Consider the following 27,241-nt stretch of genomic DNA (forward strand, 5'->3'; position numbering starts at 1 on the left):
ACTTGCAGAACAAACCTTGCTTTGCCACAACCAAATTTTGCCTTGATCTCTGAACAGTTCAGAAAGAATCTATTGACATACTATCTAGTGTTGGCAGTTTTTTAACATTTATACCAAAATTAGGGAATGATTCTTTAGCTCTTATGAAATTAACTATATTATTCCAAGTTAAAATTAATGTGCTGTTATAATACATTTTCCTGGATTTTTTTAAACTTCGAGGAGCTGATTTGTGGTCACATGGCTTGCTTTAGAAGAGAATTTTGTCAGAATCCTGACACCCTAATACTAACTGTCAGTAAATGCGTCACCACTTAAATGACAATTCAAAATGAAGCATGTACTGAGAGCAAGCAAATTATGTTCTTGGAGCTTCTGAATGACTTTGTTAGCTCCCTAATCTTGGTGAGGTAGTTTATAACTGAGTTGTGAAATAATATAAGCATAGCTAGAAAGGATATCTAATGGGGTTTTGGTATTGGAAAAGGTTATGAAGAGAGGGTTAGTGTTATTGCAGGGAAAATGAATTAATTATCAGTTTACCAGCACAAGAAGAAAAGTTGGGTGTCACTGAAAGGAACTATTATTTTGAGATTTGAGAGGAGTAGAAAAAGGAAAGAATACAAGATACAAAGCTTTTAGAATAAAAAATGAAATAGCTTTTGAACAGTGAAAACATAGCATAATTTAATTCTAGAGTTTTATGGGAGGTAAGTTCAACCTGGAAGAGGAGACACTGAAGTCTATAAGATCATATGAGGTTCAGGTGTGTGTTTGGAATAGAAAAGAACTGGAAGTTACAGAAAGTGGACTGTTTAAAAAAAAAAAAAAAAAAGCAATACCAGAAAACTTGTCTAAAACTACCAAAGTGTTTCTCAGTGATGAGACAGTTCATAAGGAAGAGAGGATTATTTCTGGATGTACATGACAATGCTTTATTTTGCATGGTGTGCCTACACACTTCAGCAATATATATCAAGAGTCAGGAATGATTTTACTTAAGAGATTTATGTGAGGAAAAGGCAATAACAGGGAGAGAAGGGGAAGAAGGCTGCAAAATTACAATATCCCGCAAGGGATCTATTCTTGAGTTCAGAATGAAAGACTATACTTGATTTGGGGGAACTACGTATTTGGTTACTACCCATCCAGAGAGTCTGGAAGACAGCATTTGTTTCAGTGTCTGATGACTGACTGAATGGGATGCTTAGGAGACTTAGGCAAGTTTTTATCTTCCTGAAAGTATGTCATCCCCCTCCACCTATTGGCAAACCACTTTGACACTGGTTAATTCTCCTTTTTTGTCTCCATCCAGTGGTTTTTAATTGGCAACACATCGTACAAAGTCAGCGCTGCCAGTTCTTTCTACTTCAGTGGTGTGTTTGTTGGAGCAATTTCCTTTGGCCAGCTCTCAGACCGCTTTGGGAGGAAGAAGGTCTATCTCACAGGTAACCAGTAATAGTCTGTTTCACAGGTAACCTAATGAAATGAATGATGCAAAGTTGTCCTGTCTCTGAAGATGAGTGGCAAGAGCCCAGTTTCTGCTGAGAGCTTGATACGCAGCTGTGAGTCACATGCTGTGATTTTTTTTTTGTCCTTCCAGTACACTTTAGTATACCGTTCTTCCAGTGTGTTTCCAGGGACAATAAATTAATATTTGACTGTTCGGTCAGCATCTGAGCATCTGGGAGGCATTCTGGATTTAGGAATTGTACTATAAGGGCTTATACTTAAGAAACGAATATATGCAATGGTTGTCATGCTCATGGGATCTCCACAACTTGCAATTAATATTCCTAGTAATTTATTAGCAATGTTCTTACATGTATAACCTGCTGTGAATTTTATCACGTTTCATCTCTTAGCTGCATAATTAAATTTTTATGTAGGGTTCATCACTTTAAAGCTTGTAAGTTTTTGTTCTTTTACTCTACCCAGATAAAACAACATTTGGAACTTCATGTTTTGTATACGTATTTATAAACTTGCTTGTCATTGGATGAGCATGTAGAATTAAAAAACAGTGGCTTTTTTTTCAAAGAAACAATCTAATCAATTCAAAGCAGATAAAGATAAGCCTGCTATGCAGTGCAAACTTCCCATACACTGTCCTCTGATTTAAGCTTCTCATCTCTAGCCTATATGGAGTGCTTTCCAGGTATGAGAGGAGGTATTTTGTTTAGTCTGTGACTCTTGCATGGGGATAAATATGAAGCCGTTTTAACTGGAGTCCTGCAGTAGTTCTGAATATTTGAAAAAAAGTCTTCCATGAACTGAAGTTCAAAGTGTAGTACTGCAAATCATGTACCAAATACTAATCCTAATGTTCCCCTGTTATGATATTGATTTTGGGTACTTATGTTTTTGCCTGAACTTGTGGCATGTAGCAGTGTTTTTTAGGGATTACTTAAGATAGAAGTCACTGAAAATCAAGTAAAGATGCTAATAATTGCTTCTGTTTTATGTTAGATGCTCTTCTGAAATGAAACCTTTTGCATTGTTTTTCAGGTTTTGCCCTTGACATCTTGTTCGCCATTGCAAATGGATTTTCACCCTCATATGAATTCTTTGCCACGTCTCGATTCTTGGTAGGGGTGATGAATGGTGGGATGTCGCTGGTGGCCTTTGTTCTTCTGAATGAGTGTGTGGGTACTGCATACTGGGCATTAGCAGGTAAAATTGTCAATGTCTATTTTCAGAATTTTTAGATTTATCATGCACACCACTTGAGACATGCCAAAGCTCACTAGCATTTGCCAAGTTAATTCTACTCGCTTGAGCATTTGTGTGACAACAGTCTTTGAGCCTTCCTTTGTTTAATATGAACTTTAGACAAACACAGTAGATAACGTGGCCATTCAGATTTCTGCATCACCCAAACTGACTAAGGTACGTCAATTGAAATAAGTCCCCTGTGGATGTTACACACCTAAATACTCATCTGTGGTTTATGATAACTGATCTCTATCCATTAGGATCTTGGGCTATGCAAAGCAGCTTAGTTTGTTTGTATGATACATATCGATTCTTTCATTCCTGGCTGTTCTCAAAAATAAATAAAAAAAACCTTTTTGTATAATGGGAAGATGAGACAGCTATTGTTAGTGCTCAAAAATGAGTTGTCCCATGTGGTAATCAACCTTAGAACAAATGATACAAATCCTTTAACTGTCCTGGTTACTAGCGTTGAAGCTGTACTTTTGATATGATGACTATATACTGTACTGTTTAGGGTACAGTCTTTCTTCTTGGCATGACTTGCCAAGTCACTGATAAGTGGCAAAGAATTGTTACAGTGAGAGATCAGTGACTGTTTTAAAAGAGAATATCTTGCAAATCGTGAGAGCTACAAATGAATACTATATATTCCTAAAAATACCATTTTCCAGTGGTTTGTAGTATTTTTTACACATAGAAAAATGAAACATTTACATTTAGAATTACAAGACTTAATTATTTACAGGGATCTGAGTGAGGAGGCTGTAGAAGGGTGCTTCTTGGACTTGTCTTGATCTTTGTGATTAGGTGTAATGCATCTACTCTGTGTGGGTGAAGGACAATGTTCTTTGGTCAAATAGCTGTGTATTTGCCTGTATTGCTGAGTGAAATTTTTTAATGAAGTGTTAGTTTATGTATGATCCCACATGATGGGAGTTAGCAATGTTCCTTAAAGGAATGATAATGGTGTTTTGTTCTTGTTTCTTTTATTGTATGTTAGGATCTATTGGTGGCTTGTTCTTTGCTGTGGGAATTGCCCAGTATGCTTTATTAGGGTACTTCATTCGATCCTGGAGGACTCTGGCTGTTGTGGTTAACCTGGAAGGAACAGTAGTCTTTCTTCTCTCTCTGTAAGTTATTTTTCAAACTGAAGTCCTTCAAGGAAGATGTCAAAAATGAGAGAAAATACAATTAAGTCAAGGAGCTTTTCTAGGATGGTATGAAGTGCTGTAACTAAGGTATTTCTCTCAACCTCTACCACCCTATGTTCTGTGCTTACTTTAAATTGCAGTGCTGCAATATCTGAAAACCTAAGCATATGTTGCATTGTCTGTGCATTATTACTGTAGATGGGAACAGTCTTGAGTAGTATAGAAGAACATCCTGGTCTTTCAGTGGTATGTGTAGGTGCTTTAAATTGTTGTCTGGTGTGCTACAAGATGCTGTATATACGTTCTAAATGATACAGAAGCATTAATATGCTTATGTAATAACATGATATTTCTTTTATAATTCCGCTTACATGGAAGGAAGAGCATCAAAATTGCTTGCACATACAGTCTCAAAGGTGACATGTAAAACAATGGGCAGCTTCTCTTTATTTTTTTAATATTGTGATTAGTAAAGAAGAAGAAGGCTTCTTAAGGTAGTTGGGCTTTTTGTTTGTATATTTCAACACGGAAAGGTATGATGCAGTGTGATCTTTCTCATATATTTTCTGACAGTAAAAACTCAGTAACTGAGGGAATAAGTGAATTTTAGCTTCTGTTTAAACTTAAACTTAAGTTTTTTTTCCTTCCAACATCTGTAACATTGGTAACTAACTTTTTGTTAAACAATCAAATGCCCTTTCAAAGGAAGCATCAGAACTCAGGAAGAGGTCTTAAAGGTTGTAAGGTGAAAGGCAGACTTGACATTTCCGATACTTCAAAACTTAAAACAGTGGCATTTCAGGCCTTTTAACTTGTATTTTAACTTTTGGATAATATGTTCAATTCTTTTGAAGTGCTTTGTGCATGGGACTTCAGAGCTGTGTTCAGATTTTTTCATTCCAAATTTCACACTGTCTCCCACCCCACATTGCTTTAAAAAGATTCTTTATAGGAAGTATTACCAGGCTTTATCATGGGAAAGAAAACATGTTCATTTCTAAACTCTTATTTAAAAAAAAAAAAAGTTTTTAAATAAATGATTTCACTTCTGGTCAGAGAGAATCTTAAAAGTTCTGGCAAAAAGTTGAAGTTTAAGTTAGTTCTGGGAATCCAAAAATAGTACGAGATTTGTTTTGTAGGCTGTGTTGGAGTTATAGACCTATCAATTACACACTGTGTATAGGGAATAAAAGCCTGGTCTTTGTACAGCCTCTGCCTTGCTGCTTATGGGAGAGAATTTGGGGAAATGCTGAAACATGAGGAACAGGAGATAACTAGTCAGTGTTGCAAAAAGATCTTGCTTTTAGTGATACAGTGCCTCTAATTCATAATTTCACTGGGAGGAATCCTAATGATATTGTAATTTATAGTATTGTGTATGTATGTGTGTATACATATATATGTAATTTTTCACTATCTGAATTACATATGACTTATGTTCCTTCTCCTTTCAACATGTTTTGTCTGTTTCAGTAAGCGAATTCTATACCTAAAGGGCTGTTTGGAAAAAAAAAAAAAAAAAAAAGGTTATGCTGAAACATGTTTCAGACTTATTTCCCTAGGCAAGCCTAGCAATGTAGAACAGAAAAGCCTAAAGCTGTCTCTGATATATATGTGTGTGTATATATATATATATATATTTATGATACATTTATTTTAAAATCAGAAACTGTGCGTTACAGATTCATTCCAGAGTCCCCCCGCTGGCTATACTCGCAAGGCCGGCTGAATGAAGCAGAAGATGCCCTCTACCTCATTGCAAAGAAGAACCGCAAGCAGAAGTACACTTTTTCATTAAAACTCCCAGCAGAGAGAAGCCCCAGAGAGGCTGGCAGTTTCTTGGATCTGTTCCGACACAGGATTCTCTTGGGACGCACACTGATCATGATGTTCACCTGGTACTTAAAATACTTTGTAGGCCCAGCAATGTCTAATGACTGTGTGTATTTTCTTAAGAGAAAGCGCTACCAGTTGTTGCCAGGGCTAGCAGTTGTAATATGGAGCAGGAACCCATTACACTACTGCTATTTGCTGCCAGAAATGTAACTCTCCAAAAGTACCTTTTGTGTTTTGGGGAGTTCTACTAGCCCTGAGTTTTTTTTGCTGCCACTTTGAAGTAAATGTATGATAGGGTATGCAAGTCCTCTGGCATTGCTGTTCACACAGTTGCTTTTATAATGTGTATTCTTGGGGGAGAATGTATTAAGAAAAAAGGCATTATTTTGTCAGCAGGCAGTGTAGTGCTATATTCTTGTTGCTTTTCTAAATTCTTAGTGCAGAATAGTCATTTTTTGTTCCATAAATGAAAGTTAGGAGATTGCCTTGATGATTTCCTGCAGAATGAGTTAGCGACCTGTTCTTTTCATCTCTGTAGAGAAGTCAGCCAGTCAGGGTTACAAAAGAAATATGAAAAATCAGAATTTGAGAATGAATAGAAGTGTACTAGAGTATAGAAATTAAAGGAAGGCAGAAAAAATTTAGACCTATTATCTGAAATACTAAATATATTCTATACTGCATTGTGCATGAGCAGTGCCTTGATATGGCAGTCAAAGATACAACTCTGATATTACTTTTTTCTTCTCTTTTACAGGTTTGTGTGCAGCTTGGTCTACTATGGTCTTACCCTTAATGTAGGTGACTTAGGTGGAAGTATTTATGCCAATTTAGCCCTTTCAGGGTTGATAGAAATCCCAGCATACCCAATCTGTATTTACTTGATTAACCAAAAATGGTAAGTATGAAATTCTGTTAATGTGTTGTTTTTTTTTTTTTTTTTCTCATATAAGTTTGATGCATATTTTCTCCCCTATTCTATATCTACAGTATGGAGCTTCATGCTTCAATTTTAGTAGTTCAGTATATACTCCTAAGAAATCCTTTTTCTTTTTTTAAACTTGAAAGTGCCACTGATAGATCATTACATCTAGTAACAGTTTAATGACAGCTTAACTTTTTCTCAGCAGCTCATTTTATTGTTAACAAGTTGTCTAAATTTGGTTCAAAGATGAGGCTATGTCAAACCTAGCTGTGCTGACTCTGTGCTAACACAAGATGGCATTCTTCTCACCTCTGTCTTGTAATTCCCATTCTCACGGTTAGGTCAAAGTTGTAACTAAACTCAGCAGAAACTGTTGTGTGGTGCCATGTAATAGCTGCTGTGTGTGTGGATCTGTGAGCAGAGCTGTTGAGTCTGATACCTAGCCTTTTCCTTATTCATGGTACTCTAGACAATGTCTTTCATTTTTTGTGGAATTCACCTGCCAGTCTCTTTTCTTCATGTCTCTTGAGCAGCTTTACATACAGACATGCAGTGGGAATGAAATCAAAATCCTAGATTGTCAGCCACTGCATGAAACTTTCTTGGTGCTCATTTTGATGAGAACAGCAGCAATTTGTTTAAAAACAGTGAGAGAGGAAGTGTTTGTGGGAGATGGCATTCAGCATTTCTGGCTGCAAATGAAGAGAGAACATGAATTTAGAGGACTCACTGGTTATCCCTTTTTGGACATCAGGTTTGGTCGAAAGCGAACATTGAGTGCATTTCTGTTCCTGGGAGGATTGGCTTGTCTTATTGTCATGTTTCTTCCTAAAAAGAAAGGTAAATGTTTCCTTTTGTTTTTGGAGTACTTTGTAAGAAGTTGTAAAACTCATCCCACAGCCTAAGAATTTGTTTGTTGTCAGAGCGTTAGGCTTATACCACATGCGAGTCTGCAATTTTAAAGCCAGAGAAGCTAACTCATAGAATAAGCAGCAGCCTTCCTAAGATCTTAAGAAATGCTTATTGAAAAGGTGTGGATTTTAACTTGTTTTTGAATTCTGACTTACACTTTTAATCACATCAGTCAATCCTGTCCAGTGTTTCTGAATGATGTTTCTTGGAATATCTTCATTAGCTATGAATCTGTCAGTATAAACAGTACCCATGCAACTTGTGTGACTCCAAGTGAAAGACCAATGTCAAAAGATTCTAAGAAGTGAATTAAGGGATGAGTTTACATCTTTTCCTCACTGCTCTGTAATGTTTCAGAAGGGTGTGATTGTGGTTTTAGTAATGTGGCTACATAACATGTAGTTCAGAGAGCATTCTGAAAATCTTTTGAAGCAAGAGGTCTTAAATTCAATGTATTTTTTCTAAAAGCACTAATGTGCATTTCTTGGTTTTCATACATTTTTCAAAATGATAGAAACACAATAGTACAGTGAACAGCTTTTCTTTGAAAGTGAGGTACATAAATTCATGTCAGCTTGTAATATTTGTGCATGTGTAACAGTCACAATGAGTGAAAATGCTTCTAGTGTTTGAAACTAGCATGATTTAAAAAGATTAATCACACATGCTCTTGTTGTCCACATAAATAACTAGCTGTAGATGGCAGTGAATATAATAGGTAAAACATTTTCAGAGAATTGTGCAACTCAAGTTCCCAGAAATATTCCAGATACTAGAGCCCAGACATTAGAGATACCCGTGTTAGGCTGGTGCCAGTCATCGAGTAGTTTCTGCATTTCAATCCAAGCTCCCTTTAGAACTTGTGTAAAGAAAGATTTTTAAGAGGATAGAACTGCTGGACTTCAAGAAACCACCTGTGTGCTGAACTGCCAAAGTCAGACAGGAACAAAACGTCTAAGAAGCTTAGCAGCTTCTTAGCTTGCCAGAAGCAAGCACCACTCTCCTTACTAAGCACTATTTGTTCAAGGCAGTAACAGCTTATTCTATAGTCTTCCTTGTTAGCCATTTAATGTCTTCTGATGTACCATGTATAAGCTCATAATCATTAGCCACTCTGACAAAACTCTGAGCTGGATGGGATATTTGGTATGGTTCTGTATGGCATCTTCCTGTCTCTTGTTTTTTTTTCTTCTGAAGTAATCATGTTAGAAAGCATGTTATCATAGTGTGATATGTGACTATGACTGAATAGGGTTCTAGTTATGTTAAGTGGCCAAGTTTTTTTTTTAGTGTCTGTCATTCTTTTCTTCAACTTGCCAACGGAGCTGATATAGATTATTAATGGTAGACCAGAAAATGTGTGGGATTTTCATTGTTTCTTTTTTGTTTTGTTTCAGCTTTTGTTATGTTTATAGGATTTTTACCTTGCATTTCTAAAATTTGACATTCTAATACGGTCTTCATGCAGGATTTTAACTTTAGAGATGTCTCTGATTATAACAGTGAGGACAAGGAAACAACAAAAACCTCTCTCTTTTTCTGGTCTTGAGCAATAGTTCAATACCGTAGTCTCTGGGACTGTTCTGTCATTTAATCCATTTTTTTCCTGTTGGCTTTTATTTGATAAAATGGAAATAATGTTGGGCTAGTAAAAAGTCTGCAATTCATTTAAAATGTGCTTTTTAGTTGCTTTTTCATGGTGTGTTTTATGGAGAGTTTTTCCTCTTTGTACAAATTTAATTGCACAGAAAAAGAAAATAAATCCGTAGACACAGAATATAAATTTTGTTGGATGACTTCTGCCACTGCTGCCTAAAAGAAGGCTCCTTGGATTCTCTTGAGTTTTGAGAGTTCTCCTGAAGGTACAAATCACCTCCAACAAATACTGGTCTTTAATAGAAAAACGCTTGCCTGCCATAGCAGATTCTTCAATAGATTCTGTTTTGCTCCGTACTTTTGTGTGATTGAAGTGATTACTGAGATGTAATTCAGTGTTCCAAGGCATTACGAAGATCACGTTTTCTCTTTCAGATACTGGAGTGTTTGCAGTGGTGAACAGTCGCTCTCTTTCTTTGTTGGGAAAACTGACAATCAGTGCTGCATTTAACATCGTCTATATCTACACATCAGAACTTTATCCCACAGTGATCAGGTAATGCAAGTTAATTTTAAGGCTTTCATTTTTCTGGTTCTTATATCGGGATCACCTTTTACTTGCCTTGCTTTTTTTCTATCAAGTGTCCCTTTTATTTTGAGATGTTCAGTTAACATACAATGTTTATCTGTAGAGTCTTGTATACTAAACTTCTTCCCTTATCCTCTCCTCACCTCTGTCTCCCTCAAATCTGTAGTGTTCTCTTCAGCATAACCATATTCTCTGTAAGAGTAAAATAACCCTCTTAGATGCTTGGTATGCTCACAGCCCTCTCTCCACTTGTGAGGATAACAAAACAATTGTTTATCATTCTTTTTAATGAGTGATATCTGTAGGTTTCTCAGTGCTTTATAAACCAGACATCTCTTAAATGTTCATGCTTGGATAACCAACAATGCTGCAGATGACCTGTCAATAAGCTTTATAAACGTAGCTTGATGATTCAGAGGAAGAAGTGCCCTGTGCTTGCGGTGACAAAGTAGACAAAAGCACCTGTTATACGGGTTGAAACTGATCCTGTGGTGTTTTTTTTTTTTTTTTGTGAGTGGGCAGATCAGCTGATTTGGATAGAGGAATTCATCCAAAGTTTCAGGCAGAGATGAGATGTGTTGACTGAAATCACGCTTTGTCTCTTTATATGTGGACATATGTTAGAATTCTGAATTTGCAGGGTATTTGTATTTCTCTCCAATCATATGTTTTAATTCCTGTCTTCAGATGTTTTCAGTTACATTTCACTTTTTGTTGCCAGTTATTGAGGTCAGGGTCATGACTGAGGCTTCTGGCTGATTAAGTCCTTTCTTGCACTTGTAACTTCTTACCATTCTTAAGTCCAGCTCATCCTATACAAATGTCATTGATTAATGATTTTTGCTTTTTTCTTAGGAATGTTGGAATGGGTGCCTGCTCCATGTTTTCCCGTGTTGGTGGAATCATTGCTCCTTTTGTCCCTTCATTGGTTTGTCTGAACTTCTCACTGTTCTAAATATTTTTGTTCTGTGGCTCTGATGCATCAGAAGCTTGCAGAAGTGGGAATATTTGGGGTAAATTATGTATACTAAGATCTGTAAATTGAATGTCTTGGCAGTATCATGGTAGACTAAAGACATAAGGATGTAATCTGTAATTAGAAAATCCCAGTATTTAGTTCAGAAGTTGTTTTAGCCCTATAAGAATTTTGGGGCTTACAGTGGACTTTAGCAATATTGTCATTTGAAAATACCGAATTGATGATTCCTATTTTAAACAATAAGCCAACAATAAAAAAAGGTGGTTTAAAGAATAACTGCATCAAGACGATAAAGCATAAAGACTCAATGCCCTTCTCAAACTCATATTTCTGAAAAGAAAATAATTTTACCTTCATTTCATTGAATATCTGTGAATTATAATCATCAGCAAAATGGTTTATCTTTAAATGAAGGAAGATGCTGTTTTGGAGCCCTGAGATACCTCTAAGGCACAAACTTCACAGCGGCCTGTCCAGGCAAAGAGAAATGCTCAAGAACCAAACATGAGGATGATACATGCTTTCCTCTGTTTATAGACATGTATATATGCAGGTAAAAGAATGCAAGTTTCTTTGACACGCTGCTTGGTAAGGTCAAATGAGAATTCCTTTAATGTGACAGACATCACATGAAATAACTTTTCTCTGTGCCATCTGCCATCCTACTATGTCAGGCAGAGGGCTGGCAAAAGGGTAAATGAGTACATCGGACCTTTTGTTCTGTAGAATGACATATGGGGTAGGTGAGAGTGCAGCATCTCCAGGGCTACAAAAGGCAAAGACAAGGCAGGTGCAAGTTTCCCAAGTAGAGCTAATATACTGCTTTTATGTAGCAGTCAGGGCATCCATTATGTTTTATCTAGTGGAGGATTGTCACTGAAGGAGACAAATCTTGGATCATCATGTTCTGAAGGTCCAATGAAAATCAAAATAGGTGTGTTTAAAAAACAAATTAATGTTGATTTGAGGAATTAATTAAGTTTTTATTTAGAGTTTCTTCAACTATTTTAATGCATTTCTCAGTAGCTTTTGTCTGGGGATGAGTGTTTTAAAACAGTTATACTCCTGGATTTTTTTTAATGAGCCTTCATGTTCTTCTAAAAGTGAATGTATACATTTTGGCACAGTATTGTGAATGACTTGTAGCTTTGCACACAGCTGTACTAAGTGTAGTTGTGGCTGTAACAAAACATGAAAAGAGGGTCAGGCATCAAAGGTGGAGTGTAAACATTGCTTAAGCTGTCAGGGGTGATGACAGGAAGGCCAAAGCTCAGTTGAAGCTAAAAATAGCAAGGAGCATAAATACAGAATCCCCATGAATGCTGACAAGAAGTGGAAAATTCTGTTTTTGGTGTGGACTAGTCACATGGTTTTATGCAGGCTAAGAACCAACTGGATGAGTAGCAGCTTTTCTGGAAGAGACCCAGGAACTACAATGGGATGACAAATTAAATGGGAGCCTCATTGTAAAGAGGCAAACTTCACACTGAGCTACATTAGTCCGTGGCCCACAGATGAAGTTCAGGTTCCCTCCCAGTTCTAGAAGGATATGGAAAAAAATTTATGGGGAGAGTCCAGTGGAGGGCAGCTAAGATGGTTGGGGCCTAGAGTGCATGTCTTCAGATGAAGGCTTGAGAGAGTTGTGCTTATTTGGTCTGAGACAAACTTCCACTAGTGTAAAATTGTTCAGCAAGGATCAATGGACAAAAGTTGTGATTTGAGGGTTACAGACAAGAAACTTGGGAAACCTTTTTTTCCTGAGAGGCTTAATGTAGCCCTAGAACAGCCTGCTCAAGGGGTGGAATCTCCATCTTTGGAGTTTTTCAATACTTGGTCAACCATAGCTTTGTGTAGCCTGGTGTAGTGCTGGCTGTAGCCCTGCTTTGAATTGGTGGTTAGGCTAGATGTTGTCCAGAGATCTCTTCTAACCAGCATGTCTTTGATTGTGTGATATATCTCCCTACTACAAAGTGGTGTTGCCTTTGTTTAAAGAGTATGCTTTATGGGTAAGAATTGCGTATGGATTCAGCAAGCATTCCTTTTAAAGTCCATCTCAAAATCTGTGTGGCTCTGATAGTATCAATGGTTTTGTCTGGGATAGAGTTAATTTTCTCTGTAGAATCATAGAACAGTTTGGGTTGGAGGGGCCGTAAAGATCAGGTAATTATGACACCCCCTCCACTCGCCATGGGCAGGGACACTTTCCACTCAAGTAGGTTGCTCAAAGCTTCATCCAACACTTCCTGCAAAGCGTCCCTCCCCAGCTTTCCTGTAGGCCCCCTTTAGATACTGGAAGGCCACTATAAAGTCTCCCCAGAGCCTTCTCTTCTCCAGGCCGAACAACCCCAACTCCCTCAGCCTGCCTTCATAGGAGAGGTGCTCCAGCCCTTTGATCACCCTTGATAGCCCTCCTCTCGACTTGCTCTAATAGGTCCATGTCCTTCTTGTGCTGGAGGCCCCAGAGCTGAACGTAGTACTCCAGGTGGGGTCTCACAAGAACTGAGTAGAGGAGGAAAATCACCTCCCTTGACCTGCTGGACACACTTCTTTTGATGCAGCCCAGGTTATGGTCAGCTTTCTGGGCTGCAAACACACATAGAGGCTTCTGTGATTCATTAAATCCCCAGCTCAAACAGGATCACGTAGACCCACTTGCCAGGGCTGTATCTGAACAGCTTTGGAGTATCTCCAAGGCTGGAGACTTTACAACCTCTCTGGGCAACCTGTGCTGGTGCTCAGTCACCGTCATAGTACGAGTGTTTTCCAGTGCTCAGATGGTACCTCCTGGGTTTCTGTTTGTGCCCACTGATGCTTGCCCCATCACTGGGCACCACTGGAAAGAGCCTGGCTCCATTCTCTTTGCATCCTCCCTGCAGATATTTATATACATCAAAAAGATCCCCTCTGAGCCTTCTCTAGGCTAAAAAGACCCTGCCTTCTCACCTGTTCCTCATATGTGAAATGCTTCAGTACATTAATCACATTTGTGGCCCTCTGCTGTGCTCTTTCTAGTATGTCCTTATCTCTTATACTGGAGAGCTCAGAACTGGACACAGGAGTCCAGGTGTGGCCTCACCTGTGCTGAGTTAGAGGGAAAGGAACATCTCCCTCAATCCAGGATACCACTAGCCTTCTTTGCAGCCAGGGCACAATGTTGGCTCACATTCAACTTAGCTGAGTTGAATATGAACTCGTGGTTTCGAAGTTATGAATTCATTATATTCCTGAAAACTTTAATTTCATCATTGCTGCCACATGAAATGGTTGTAAAGGTTGACTGTTTAAATATGCAGTATGAGCTACAGGGAACCAACCTCTTCTTAACTCCCTTTCTCTCTGCTCTTGTTTACAGAAATCTGTACAGTGGTCTCTGCCTTACATTGTATTTGGAGCAACTGGTCTTTTGTCTGGGCTCCTAAGTTTATTGTTGCCAGAGACCTTAAACAGCCCTTTGCTAGAAACAATTTCAGACCTGCAGGTGTGCTCATACTGGAGGCTGGGGGATGAAGCCATGTCATTGCAAGCCCTAGATGGCTCACAGGTATATTCTTTTTTTTTTTTCCTGGTATTTATCTGCCATATTTATTTCAGCTGTCAGCTTGAATATGCCACTCTAAATACACTAGGACAGTGATTCTTGGCCTGTGGAAGATAGATCCCAAGGAGATACAAGAGGTGGTTTAGTAATTTTACCATCACATCTGAAATGTCCCATGGGAATGCAGGCTGAAACGTAGGTGGGTTAGTTTATCCCTTCAAGCCCAGAAGCTTACAGTTGTTTCCTTTGGGATAAAGGACTTGGTGATATCTGTGCTTCTGTAATCCAAGATGGATTGCTGCAGCACGCCTTCGTACAAGCTGGCCATTGAAGTTTTTGAGACATCCATTTGTGATGGACTCTTCTCAAAGGCAGCACGCTGTACTTCTGTTCTAACCTGCACTGGCTGTTCTACAGCGTCAGTTGTTGGGTCTGCCCCAGAGACACTAAAAGGGTTTAAAAGGGTTAAAGATAGAGTAATTTGAGATCTCTCTCACTGTTGAGTCTGGGAAATGAGATTAGCTGAATATGCTGGAACTGCAAAACTCCCAGGTATAAGCATAAAGAAATACTTTATTAATACTTTATTTTAATACTTTATTTTAAACTATAAAACTATTAAACTATTAAAAACTATTAAAGTATTTAAAATACTTTATTAATTTTTATTTAAAATGTTCTTCAGTTAAGTCTCCTTGACTGTGTGTTTGTCACTTCACTTTAAACTTAAGAAGTGTCTGGGAGTTTGACAAAATTAAGATGGATGCATTTTTCCTGTCCTGTAGGGGTTTTTTACTTTGTTTTTCTGTGAATGATGTGGGACTAGCTAGAAATTAGGAAGTGGGTATTTACATGTTGGTATTATCTTCATGTTTAAATCCTGGTCTCAAAATTCTAAGTATCAGTGAATGAGTAAAAACTGAAGTGGTCAGAAGACTTGAAGGTCAGCTCTTTTCATATCAAAATGTTGCTTGTCCTGTTAAGTTGATACGAGACAGGACTGTATAATAAATTTTACTTTCAGTTACTAAATTTTTAGTAAAGCAGTCTGAGATTTGCAGGTAGTCATAGATTTATTTTCACAGAAATTAGGAGGCAGAGTAAAACTAACTTCTAGAATCAGAACAGTTTCTTCCTTTGACAGGCTTCAACATGTTGCCTTATTTACCAAATTTAGCTTTAATAATTCTTGAAAGGACAGCAGTTTAGTGTCAAAAGCCCCCTTGAAGAAAGCTTGAAAGAGGTAGACCTGTAATCATTAATTTTATACTTGACACGCACATTTTATAAACATCTTTAACCATACTGAGTAACTTGTTATGGCTTCATATTCTTGCTGCCAACACAAATCTATCATATACCTTTACATCAAGTTTATACCAGCTATTATTTTGGTAATTACATTATTATTACATCTTAACTTTGCAAATGGCTTACTAACAAAAAGCAATTCTAGCAAGCAGTGCAGTTATTTTAACTTAGAGGAGAGAAAAATCGTGCTTTTCCCTTTTAACCAAGTAAGGTCAGTATCACCCTTAGGGGTGACCAGTGTTACACATCTATCTATCAGTGCGCACCCAACTTGGTTCACTTGCATCAAGCAGTCTTTTCAGGTTAAATCTTCCCTGTTTGCGTTTCTGCAGGCTTTTTAAAAATCCCAATCTGACCAAGACCCACAAAAAAAAAATTGACAGTGCTCTTCAGGGAGACTTTTCCCTAGATTACCTAAAATGATTGAATCCAAATGAGAAACAGAAGAGCCAGGTGCAGGCCTGGAGTAATACTGTAACTTCAGTAAAGTTATATCTGGAATGTCTGTGGCACATTAAGGATTTATTTTAAAGCTACAACAAAGAAAGCACTGATAAAATGGAAAGCTGTTAAACATTAACCCTATTTGACAAGGCCATGGAGAGGTCTTATGAAGCCGCTGTAAGAAAGCTGTAGAATTTATTTGGCATACCCTGAATTTCCCCTGTGGAATCCATTGTCCTTTTGTACCACTTTCAGGATAACATGCATTCTGGTTGCCTGAAATGGATGTTTTGTCCCTGTTAACATACATAAATGTGATATTCAAGTTGGACAGCATCCAGTGATAATCTGACTCTCCTCAAATAATTTTAGAAATTCAGAGAAAAGCGTAACATGATTCCCTTTATATCTTCTGACAGTTCCTAGTGCTCAAACTGTTTGAAATTCTTTTGCAGTTAACGCACATTGCTGTAGCAAACCTCCACTGAAGACAGATCTAAAGATACAGATTTTGCTTGTGTGGTTCTGTCAGTCAGGAATATGATTTCCATTTTTCTATTTTTCACCTTCCCTCTCACCCTTCTTTGCATATGATTAGGCAGACAGAAGTCTTAAAATGGGTGTAAGCATACTGGAAAAAATCCGAAATATTCATTTAAACTAAATGGAATTCATACTGGCAATGGACTCTTTTTACCTTGGACAGTCCACACTGGTTTCATGGGAAAATTAAATTTCTGACCAAATAAAAATCAATTAGCTATAATAGTTGACTTCAGTTTGGGTATATGGTATAAATTACGTTGCTGAAAGGACTCTGGCTGGAGTAAATATACCTGTATCAAAGAGTTTATTTTCTGCACATGCTAACTGGTAATGTTTTTTTCCTTTTCCATAACACCTTTGATTAGAACTAGAAGGCGATCTTTTTGACTTAAACTTGCATAATAAAATGCACACACTACACATGAAATAGTACTTGATTAGGTAAGTTTCTCCATCCTCAATTAATCATTGTGTTCTGAGCCTCTGATTCCAGCAGCTCACTAGGGAGTATGGACCTTAGACTTAAATGAAAAAAGCCGTCCTAGACACTTTCTCTTCTGCCTGTATTGTCTCTAGTGTAATGATAGAACCAAGACAGTCCATCTAGTAGAAGCCCATCTCTTTCCAAGAGATTTTGAAAAACCAAGAGCACAAACAAATCTTAATTCACAAAGTTTTAATAGTGATTTGCCCTGTCTTTTCTTTTTATCTACCAGCATTCCAACATACGTATAATGTTTCATGCTCTAATATTTTGAGATTGATTTGATGGCTTCTGAATTAACCAATTACTTCATTTTTCTTCTAGTCTGGAGACAAGGACAATTCTGCAGGAAGTGGAAGTGAAGATGAGGAGTTTTATGATGCTGATGAAGAGACGCATATGATCAAGTAATGAAAAGAAGAAACACTGACCTGTTTTCATACCTGTTCTTACTTGTCCAGTCAGTCCAGCTCTAAGACGAGAGTTCTGGGGACCATCTGTCAGGGAATGTAACTGGGCAAATGCCTTTGTCTTTCCTGATCAGGAGGAGAGCTTGAGTACTGTTCAGATTAATTACACCACTGATACTCTTCATACAAGACAGCCATTCAAATTCTTGTAGGACAGAATAAGAATGCACAGTTTACATTTGAAGCCAGGTGAGAGAGCAAGAGAAGGATGATGCATTTCTGAAGCCTAGGAAATTATCCACTGTTTGGGCAGATCATCAGCATACACATTGTCTTTTCAAGGTGGTTGGTTTTGAGTCAGGATAAATTGATAAATTTGAAAATGTCCGCTGTTTTACTTTGGTAGAGTGAAAGGGGTCACGCTGTGCTGTGTGCTACCCCAGTGAGAGCAAACCTTAGAAATTTTATGTTAAAATGGGTTCCACATATTGAGTTGTGGAGAGGCAACTGTGAACATACGGTTTCTCTTTCTGTACACCAACACCTGTACAGAGTTACAGGGTGCAGCTGGTTAGTCATGATCTGTGTGTGAACTTTGTGATGATGGAAGGCTGGGAGAAGGGACTTCTGGAAAGAGCAGCCACAAAGTCTGCAGACATAGAGGATGTTGCTGGTTTCTCTCACCTTTTAATCCACCAAACATTTTCTTGGGCTGTCTTATGCATAAATTTGCCACATGTTCCTCACATCTTAAACCTGCTGTTCCATAGTTTTGCCTACTTTAACTTTGTCCTCACTTTGCCATAAATACTGAAGTTCAGCAACTTCTCTGCCTGTTCAGTGAAGTAAATCTGCTAAAGGATATAATTTCATGAATGGGACACGGCTGAGGTGTTTATCACATACTGTGTAATGTGAGGTGTGTGTTAGAATATGTAGCTCATTTATGTGGACCAATTTGTGTTTTTATTTCTGGAAGAAACTCAATTCTGAAGTGATAAGAGAAACTGTGGGCTGCTATTACATTTTGTAGGACTATTGCCAGAAAGCTGCTAGAATCTGTTTAAATTTTTGTGTTTGATAAAGTTTTGAAACTCTTTAAGCCAGCATTTACTTGATTACTTGACCTTGCTGAGGAAGACAACTTCATTCTCCTGTTTACAGTGAGCTTCTTTGTTAGAAGGGTATGGAATCTTGAAACAGGAACAAAGGAGATGTTGTGACTACAACAGTGAGGCCTTAGGAAGATTCAGCTTTCTTGATTACATTATCATCTTCATTCTCTAACCTGTGGCTTGCTATTTATTAAGATTGGTTTCCTTAAAATGTTTGATAGCTTTTATACTTGGAGTTCCTAGTGAAGTGCCTGCTGCATAGTGACTGCAAGTAGTTGCCAGCCTTGCTAGCCATTTCTGCGAGTGCTGGATTTAAAAAAAAAAAAAATCAGAGAAAAGCTGCCTGCTGAATTTATGCCAGTTAAACTGGGAAATTCATTTACTCTGAAAGGAAGTGAAACTAAACAGTATCTGAAGTTTACAGCTAGCTGCTTGAACTTTGTTCATTGGGAACTGTAGTACTGAGCAAAGTCCAACTATGCTGCTTGGTGCAGCGGGCAGCCTAGAGACTACAGATTCAAGCATGCGCTACTCCCACTTGATCAGAACTTGGTCCAGGCATTGTCTGTGAGCAAAGCGGGGAACTTTACTCCCAGTGCACAAGGTGTCAGTATTGTGATTTTTGCCTGTTAGGAGCTTTATTTGAAGAATTCCAGCTTACAGCCTTCACTTTTTCTTCCAGACTGTTGCGTAGTTCTTGTAGATGCAAGAGGGCACTCTTAAACCCGGTTGGATATTTTTTCTGCCTTATTTGGCTGTTCTGGGTGCAAGAAAATTGCTCAAAATAAGGTACTTGGAAATTCTGGGAGTGTTTAAATGTGTTCAAAGATACTTTTAATTTTGCATTCACATTTTTAATTATGGAGAGCTGGAAAAAGTAACTGATTTTGGTGTTTGATTTCTAAAGATATAAAACCTGCTTAGTTAAAGGCAAATGGTGGTAAGCCTGTCAGTATTACCTTGCTGTCAAGACTCAACGTTTTTGTTTGTTTGGGGGTGAGGGGCGATATTGATACTTATTTTCCCTCCTTGGATAGTTGATAGAGTTAAGTTCCTTGAGAAGCAGACAGGAACTGTTAGCCTTCTTCCCTCCATAGTTTTAGTGTCACCAGCTACTGGAGATCCTAGTCATGCCATGGGACACCTCAACATAGCTTTCATTAGAACAGTAGGGTGTAACTGTTCAGGTGGGGAGATCATTGCAGGATCTGAGCTGCATTTTATGACAGTCTTCAATTTATAATCAAACTTACCTCTCTACTCATGCACTTTTATATTCTAAATATAGAGGTAAAATTGCCAAAACAAGAGTGAAGAAAACATCTTCATTTTTTCATAAAAATTGCACTTTATTTAAACCTCAAATCTGTCCTGTGTTTGCACCTATGGAATTTTAAAAGGCGGCTTTTTTTTGTCAACTGTAGGGGCTTTCTATTGTTACTCTTCCTGACCAATCAATTCAGCAGTTTTATAGGAAGGAATCACTCCTGGAGATCAACTATGTATGATCACTTGCCGCTATGTGTGATCAACTATGCTATGATCACTTGCCGCCCTCCTTTTGTGTCCTCAAGTCCAAATCAGTTAGATGCATTTAATTTTTCAGACCTTTATTTTATAAAACTGGCCACCTGATACAGGAATCTGTAGGATCACCTTTTTTCTTCCCAGGGAGTGTAAGACATTATATTATTGAGATACTTGTGCAGTATGTAGCTTTTACTGGGGAGAGATGCTGCGCAGTCCTTTGTAGCCCATGTGGTCAGCATTTTTCTGTACTCAGGTGGAACATTATTGTTAAGCAGAAGTTTTTTAATCAGACAGTGCTTGCTGTTACAGGTTTCACAACTATGTTACTTACAAGCCCAAGTCAGAAGGTCAGGGAGCTTGTGACTTTTTATTTAAATGGTTATATATATATTGGTGATTATATTTATATATATTTAAAATTTGTATTTAAGCAGTCTGCATAGGCCCATTTAAAAATCTGTGTTTGGGCAGTAAGTTTGCCCTGTGGAGCTACTGGAGAACTGATGCAGCACTAGTTATATATGTTTATGGTGTATAGTAATGCTAAAAGTCTGAAACACAATATTTTTGCTGTAGTTGAGTGAAGCATGACAATCTTGTTTCACACTTGTTAGAATAGCCTTGTATATTAAGTATTCTGCCCTGTTAACTGGTTTTTGTGATGTGCAAGCACTAGGATACTGACCTCCAAGATGGTAATTCCTTCCTTGGATTCCTTAGGTTTTGCAGTTGTCTTTTTTTTTTTTTTTCAGCCAACTCACTTAGATTGTGCTAGAGAAGAGAGAGGTGCTGATTAGTTACATCTTAAGCATGTTTCACCTGAGACAGAACTGGAATTCTGTTATCTGGGGAGCTCACAAGTGATACCTGAATACAGCTAGGAGTGAAGGGGAGTGACAAGTCACGTGAGACAGCATAGAAGAGAGTTAGCCAGAGGGAGTTGAAAGAATAGAGGATTCAACAGAAGTGCTTTAGGGCAAGGGTAAGAGAAAGTATAGGATAGTAGCTGCTAAAATACCCTTCTTGCTGTTTGTGTTGACTTGAAGCTCCTTTCAGAGCTAGCGTTGGTTCCAGGATGTCCTGTTAGAGACACTAGTTTCATCACTTCCATCTAATGTCAACTTTGTTTAGCATGGCTGCTTTAATGATGAAACACTACTTTTGATCAAGGCAATGTGTGGCACATTTCAGTTTTCTTTTGGACTCAGCTTTTGTATTTAATGGCTTATGATTAAAATTACTGAAATTTGTAAAGCCCTCTAATGGAGAATATGGTATAACTGGGCATCACTTAATACATACGCTAGCTTCACTTTAGAAAGACAGGAACATTAGGAACATTTGATCCAGTTCTGTCACCTAACTTCTTGTGAAGTAATACTTCAGCCTTCTAAAAGGATTTTACTACCTATTTTTGTTAGCCTGGAAAGAATAGAACGGGGAAGTGATCCGATGCTCCTTTTTTTTTTTTTTTTTTCTTTTTTTTAAACTAGGTCCCGTGGAAACAAGTGCTCTCCTTTTAGGGTCTGGGAGTTGTTCATAAACTGAGATATCCTTAAACACCACAAACTCAGAAGGTCTGTGTTAAAGGAGGGCTACATGTGACTCCAAAGAGATAGAATTAACATGGGGCAGGTTGTAGCTAGTTGCCACCTTAGTTACAGTCCAGTCCGTAAGGGTTGTAGCCACATGCTGATCTGCTCACAGTGCAGATCATGACATATTCCATGACAGAGTTTCCAGGCTGTATGGCTGTACTGAGGTTAGTGGAATACCCTTTGCAGGACTGTGGGAAATGCAGTTTAGCTGTATGTTTTCCAGCACGTTTCGTCTAAGCATATCAAAACAGTATGCAAGAGAGATTTTTTTTTTTTGTACTGAAGAAGAAGGGAAAATGAGGAATAAACTATTTTCCTAGAGCATGCTAATGGAAACATTGAGCTAAAACTCATGAACAAGAGTTTTCTGTGTAATCTCCAAATGTAGATTTGCTCAGTATTTTGTTTCAGCTGAAGGGTGGTGTGCTAATTATGCCTTTTCCTCCACTCTTAAAGCTTCTTTAATCATGCTCTTTGAAACACGTCTGAATCTAGGCATCTGTGCATGCAAGTTGTGAGCCTGGCAGTAAATATGTCAGAAAAGCCTATGAGCAGTACTGTCATTTGAAGGTAGAAGTCAGTCTGGCCTGACACACTCAATGCCTGTGTCAGAAATGTCTATATTTAGCTGTTTACCAAACAGGAGACTTGAGTATAGCTGTCTCATTGTTTGTATCTTGCTATGGGATGTATCATGTGGAGGAAAGACCAACATAAGGAAACCTCTAAGTGTAGAATGGAGGGTGAATAAATTTCTACAGAATTTTTTCATGCCATGTATTTATAATGCCTTGTGCAGTTTGTGGTAACCTTGAGATTATCCTGGTGCTACAGTTATTTAAGTCTAATAGAGCTGTATAAAATTTTCATCCTGGCAGTCTGAATTTACTGAACTTTCTCATCTCTTTTGGTACTACTGGCTTCTTCTGTCATCTTGAAGAAAGCTCTTGCCTAATAGGGAGTGGATTTTTCTGCTTTAGTTTATTGCAAATGCCTGTTTTATAAAAGGCTTTTTTTTTAATTTCCTCAATCAACTTGATATGGGGACTATGTTTAAAGTAACATCATAGAATTGGATGATGTAAGTGCCAAAGGCAGCTTTTGCTGGAAAGTAATGGTCCAAAACTAGTTCTAGCTTTGTTTATGTGGAATTATTCCATACAACCTGCTAAAACTGCTATTTACAAGCATCTCCAGAAGTTTAGGGACAGAGTTAACCTTTGTTTGCTTGTCTTCCGTTACTCAGTTCACTTAAGTAGCTTATTTCTGGGGGAAAAAGTGTAGGATTTGTAGAACATGCAGAATCTACACCATGTGGCCATTAAAGAACTCTGCAGAGCCTGTTTGCTTCTGAGTTGCAAATGCCAAAGCTCCTTCTCAAAGACTGATAAAACCTGGTAAAAACTGCACATTGAATTTTAGTTCATTAATCAGCCTTACAAATTAGCATTACTAATAATGACTTGTCTGGAGCTTCATAGAATGTAGCATATTTTTATAAAAATCACTTTGAAGCATTGCTAAGTAATAATGTCTAGAGTTTAACTCCCTGTTTCAACTACAAAATTTGATGCAAGTCAGCCCTATCATGGCCGATTGTTTGACAGCAGATAGACAAGACAGTAAAAGCTTATGTAGCGGGAAGTGGCTGCCCTCAAGAGTGGTTTAAAAGAAGCAATTTGTGTTCATTGCTGTGTGTGCAGAATGAAGTGGGACAATGAGGTGTCAGGGTCCTCTCGTTATTCAGTAAGCTTATGTTTAAATAACTATTTATTCATCCTCATTTACAAAAGGTTTGTAAAGGGAAGAGGTCTTTTGCAAACAAGTTGGTGCCTACCACCACACCTGAGGTGCTTACATTATACCTGCTTCAGCAGGCAAAAATTATGGCATTAAGAAAATCTTTGTCAATACTGAAGCAGTTATATTTCCTTAAGGATGGCCTGATAGAAGCATCTGGAGCATCTGTGTTCAAATAAAATGTTCTAAAATGATGGAAATTTGACTGGGAGACAGGCATTTCTGATAGCAGTTTGCAGGAAAAATCTGTTGCAAACGGATTAAAAGTGTTATTATGTAGAGCAGATGACTGAGTGAGTTGTAATAAAAGTATTTATCGTGGTTGCTGTGGCTTCTAGTATGCCTCTAAATGACAGGTTTTGAGTACTAGCTGCTCCTCACTCTCCAAAGTAATAAAGATTTTCTTTTTTTCTTGTTAAAAATTTGAATGTCATGTAGAAATCAGGAGTATATTTTTCATATGAATGCCTCTATTGCACTACCTTTCTTTCTTGTATCTGGTTATTTTGTTTTTTTAAACTACCTCCTTATGTTGATTTTTTCGTCAATTTCTTATTTAATTGATTTTTAGGAAACTATGAAACTTCCATTTTTTTATTTATATAGTAATCCATGGTTTAAACAGAGGGAAGATTTGTAGGTTTTAAAGTTTTACTTCAAGCTAAATTTAAAAGGCCTTTAAATTATATTTCTGAAGGAGATGAATAATTATACCCTTAGATTATGGGTTCACTTGTGTGCACTGTTTGCTTTCTGAAAGGCCAGAAAGCCCTTAATCTTATACTAACCTCAGTTGAGGAGATTTTCTTGCCTGCAACAAGTTGTTTTGAGTTGGGGAATTTTAATCAATTTAATTTATTGCCAATTAAAGGGTTTTTAATTGGGGGGGAGGGAGTGTCTCCAATCCTTTGGCTGACTATTACTCTCAGGCCCTTCAGCAAGACAACATGTGGGCCAGGAGATTGGGATCAGCACCTTGTGCGTTCTGTTTTTTTGTTGCTCCTTGTTTCTTACCCAGCTGCTCTGGTGTGGGTTTCTTCACTGGCTGCAGCCTCTTCAGAGTTGTATCTCCTTCTGAGTCTCCTCTCAGCCCCTGCTCAGGCTACATTTTGCTTTGGCATTTCTCCTGCTCAGCTGTCTACCCTCTCGCTTCCTCCTGCGCTGGCATGGTCCTCTGTTTTTCTCCTCCTCCTTCTATAACACTGTCTCTTGGCATTTACTGCCCTTTTAAAAATATGCTTTTGCAGATGTGCCAGAGTCTGACTGGCCACAGTGTTGGGGTGCAGTGGGTCAGTGCCCCTGTCCCTGAGAGGCAATGGGCACAAACCAAAGGCAGAAGGATCTGTGGGCACAGGGAAACACTTTTTTTTACTGTGAGGATGACCAATCACATTGGCACAGGTTACCCAGGGAGGTTGTGGAGTCCTTGGCAATGTTCAGAAGCCATCTGGGATGAGGTTCTGGGCAGTTAGTTCGGTGACCATGCAGGGAGGTGGGACAAGATGATCTCCAGAGGTCCCTTCCAACCTCAGCCATTGTGTGATTGCTGTGCTGCCTGTTGCTGAGATGGCTCGGACCAGCACAGGACAGTCCCTGACCTCCTCCCACAGAGGACACCCTGCCACCCCTCCACTACCAAAACCCTGACAGGTATGTCTAATGCATTACAGTACAGGGTTTCCTTGTGAATCAAGACCTTGCAGGGCTGACAGTTTCCGTGAGCAGAACTTGGTACTGTATTCCCCTTGTGTTACTGTTGTCTTAGGTCAAGTAAATGAAATTCCTAAGGATAAAATCAGACACTTATTGCCAAGTTCTGTGTCTGGTGACATGTTTGTATCCTCAGTGATTTCAGAAGACAGATCTTAGATCTCCATTTAACCAGAGGAGCAGCCAAAGGGGTAAATTTCTTTATTTCTGCTCAAGCCTTCATCATCATGAAATCAAATCTTTCTGTAGTCTCTATCTTGTAGGCCTCGTAAACTTTCCTTATGCCACAGTTCAGTTTGAACCAACAGTAAAAAAAAAAGTCGTGGTCAGCTCAGAGCTGAGTAACGGAAAAGTGGGAATACAGGGAATTGATTTTTGTTTGCAGCAGTGAAACAAGTTGTATATAGCTGGTGCGTGTATTTTTAGGTATTTAGGTATATAATTTGGATGAGTTGAATACTGAGTGTTATTAGCCTTCCGACATTAAAATGAGGACTGAGAAATTTCGAGGTACTTTAACTGTATTAGTGTGCTGCTTTTAATTCAGAGTTGTACTGATGAAAAATCTGTGTGTTAAGAATACTTGGTCTGAGAAGTCACAACTGAAAACAAAGGCTTTTCCGCAACAGACCTTTTATGGTGGTATATCCATATATTCTGTGAACAGCTGTTGGGTCCATCTCTTCTTAAGATATTTTTTTGCACTAGGTGAGGGACCATAGCAACAAATGTAGAAATATTTAGATTAATTGCACTTACCTATTTTGTTTTCTTGATGTAATTCCTATGCATACTGCCTTACCCATGTGTACTGTACTTCACTGGAGGAACAAAAGGTAACTATCAGGGTTTTATTTTATAAAATGAGTTGCTTAAAAAAAAAAGTAATCCTGTAATATTACATATTTTCCAGTGATATATTTCTTCCAAGTTAGGGAGGTAGATAATGGTAAACCCAGGTGAATTTAGTCAAAATTTAATATTGCTGGTGTTTGTTCTCAGTTAATGTCTGAATGATTTTGATCATTTGAAATAAACTTATTCTTGTAATATTTTTGTAGAGGCTAATCTATGTTGGAAAGCCAACTTTTAGGTGACTTGTAACAGCTCTGAGACTGCCTCTGACTCATACATTTCATATAATGTCTTTGTAACTTATTTTGTGCCTTTTCTTCCCCTGACACAAAAATTTCTCAATAAAAACAAATTCTTTTGGAACACTGCAAACCTATTTTATTGTACTGACTTTACTTGCCTGACCCTTTTGTTTTGTTTTCTGGAGGGGATTAAATCTATCTCATAATAGAGTAGATATTTATAACGGACACTGCAGAAGAAAATTGACAAGGTGGAAAGCAGGTCAGTTTGGAATGGCAGCTCTACAAAGCGCCCGGGAAACTGGGACTGTCAGTACTAATCAATATATTCCACTATATCTATCACAAATCATTTCTAACAAAAACTGGCACCAGTGGAATGTGAGAATCAGTTTACTACTGGCTTCAGTTGTGCTGATTGATGTTGAAAGACTGAAAACACTTTGGGGGTTTAACATAACAAAAAATTCTGTTGTTGTTGCTACTAACACTTTTACTGGAGGAGTGCTCACAAACAGTAGTTGACATTTACACCCCTTCTTTAAAGGGCTATGCAAATGCAAGAAAACATAGCCCCCCCTGTCCTCAGGGACTCTACCTAAACATCTTGTGAATGGCAGAATTTGAACTTCTGTTTTCGTTACCTGGAAGTGAGGTGATAAATAGCTTAAGTACATTTCCTGTCCAGTAAATGAATACTACGTGAATATATAGGACTGTGGGAAATGGGGATCAGTGCTCTGTTCTAAAGTGCTGGTTAACAGGGCTTTCATACCTTTGCATATTCATCATGAATTTAAAGATTCTCCTTAAATAGCTAGTGACTTGAGCAGATGCCAGAGCACTTCATATATCAGTATTTTAAAGTGTATACACTAAAGAAAGCAGGTGGTCTACATGGTAGATAACATCACCGGGCCTTCTGTTATGTTACATTTTACTCTTCCTCAAA

At 38.1% G+C, this 27,241-nt stretch overlaps 1 protein-coding gene across 1 annotated transcript in view; it reads left to right on the forward strand.

Moving 5' to 3' along the window:
* SLC22A15 (solute carrier family 22 member 15) overlaps nt 1–26,421 on the forward strand; it is a 41,349-nt gene extending 14,928 nt beyond the window's left edge. Inside the window, exons 3-12 of the mRNA XM_083813319.1 lie at nt 1,316–1,448; nt 2,509–2,673; nt 3,719–3,848; nt 5,552–5,767; nt 6,463–6,603; nt 7,385–7,470; nt 9,574–9,694; nt 10,583–10,655; nt 14,059–14,247; nt 17,354–26,421. Coding sequence (XP_083669445.1) covers nt 1,316–1,448; nt 2,509–2,673; nt 3,719–3,848; nt 5,552–5,767; nt 6,463–6,603; nt 7,385–7,470; nt 9,574–9,694; nt 10,583–10,655; nt 14,059–14,247; nt 17,354–17,440 — 1,341 coding nt within the window. The 3' untranslated portion in view covers nt 17,441–26,421. The remainder of the gene's footprint in view (nt 1–1,315; nt 1,449–2,508; nt 2,674–3,718; nt 3,849–5,551; nt 5,768–6,462; nt 6,604–7,384; nt 7,471–9,573; nt 9,695–10,582; nt 10,656–14,058; nt 14,248–17,353) is intronic.
* Nucleotides 26,422–27,241: the final 820 nt, after the last annotated feature.

The sequence above is a fragment of the Anser anser genome (assembly GCF_964211835.1).
Source record: "Anser anser genome assembly, chromosome: 1".
Taxonomy (NCBI): Eukaryota; Metazoa; Chordata; class Aves; order Anseriformes; family Anatidae; genus Anser; species Anser anser.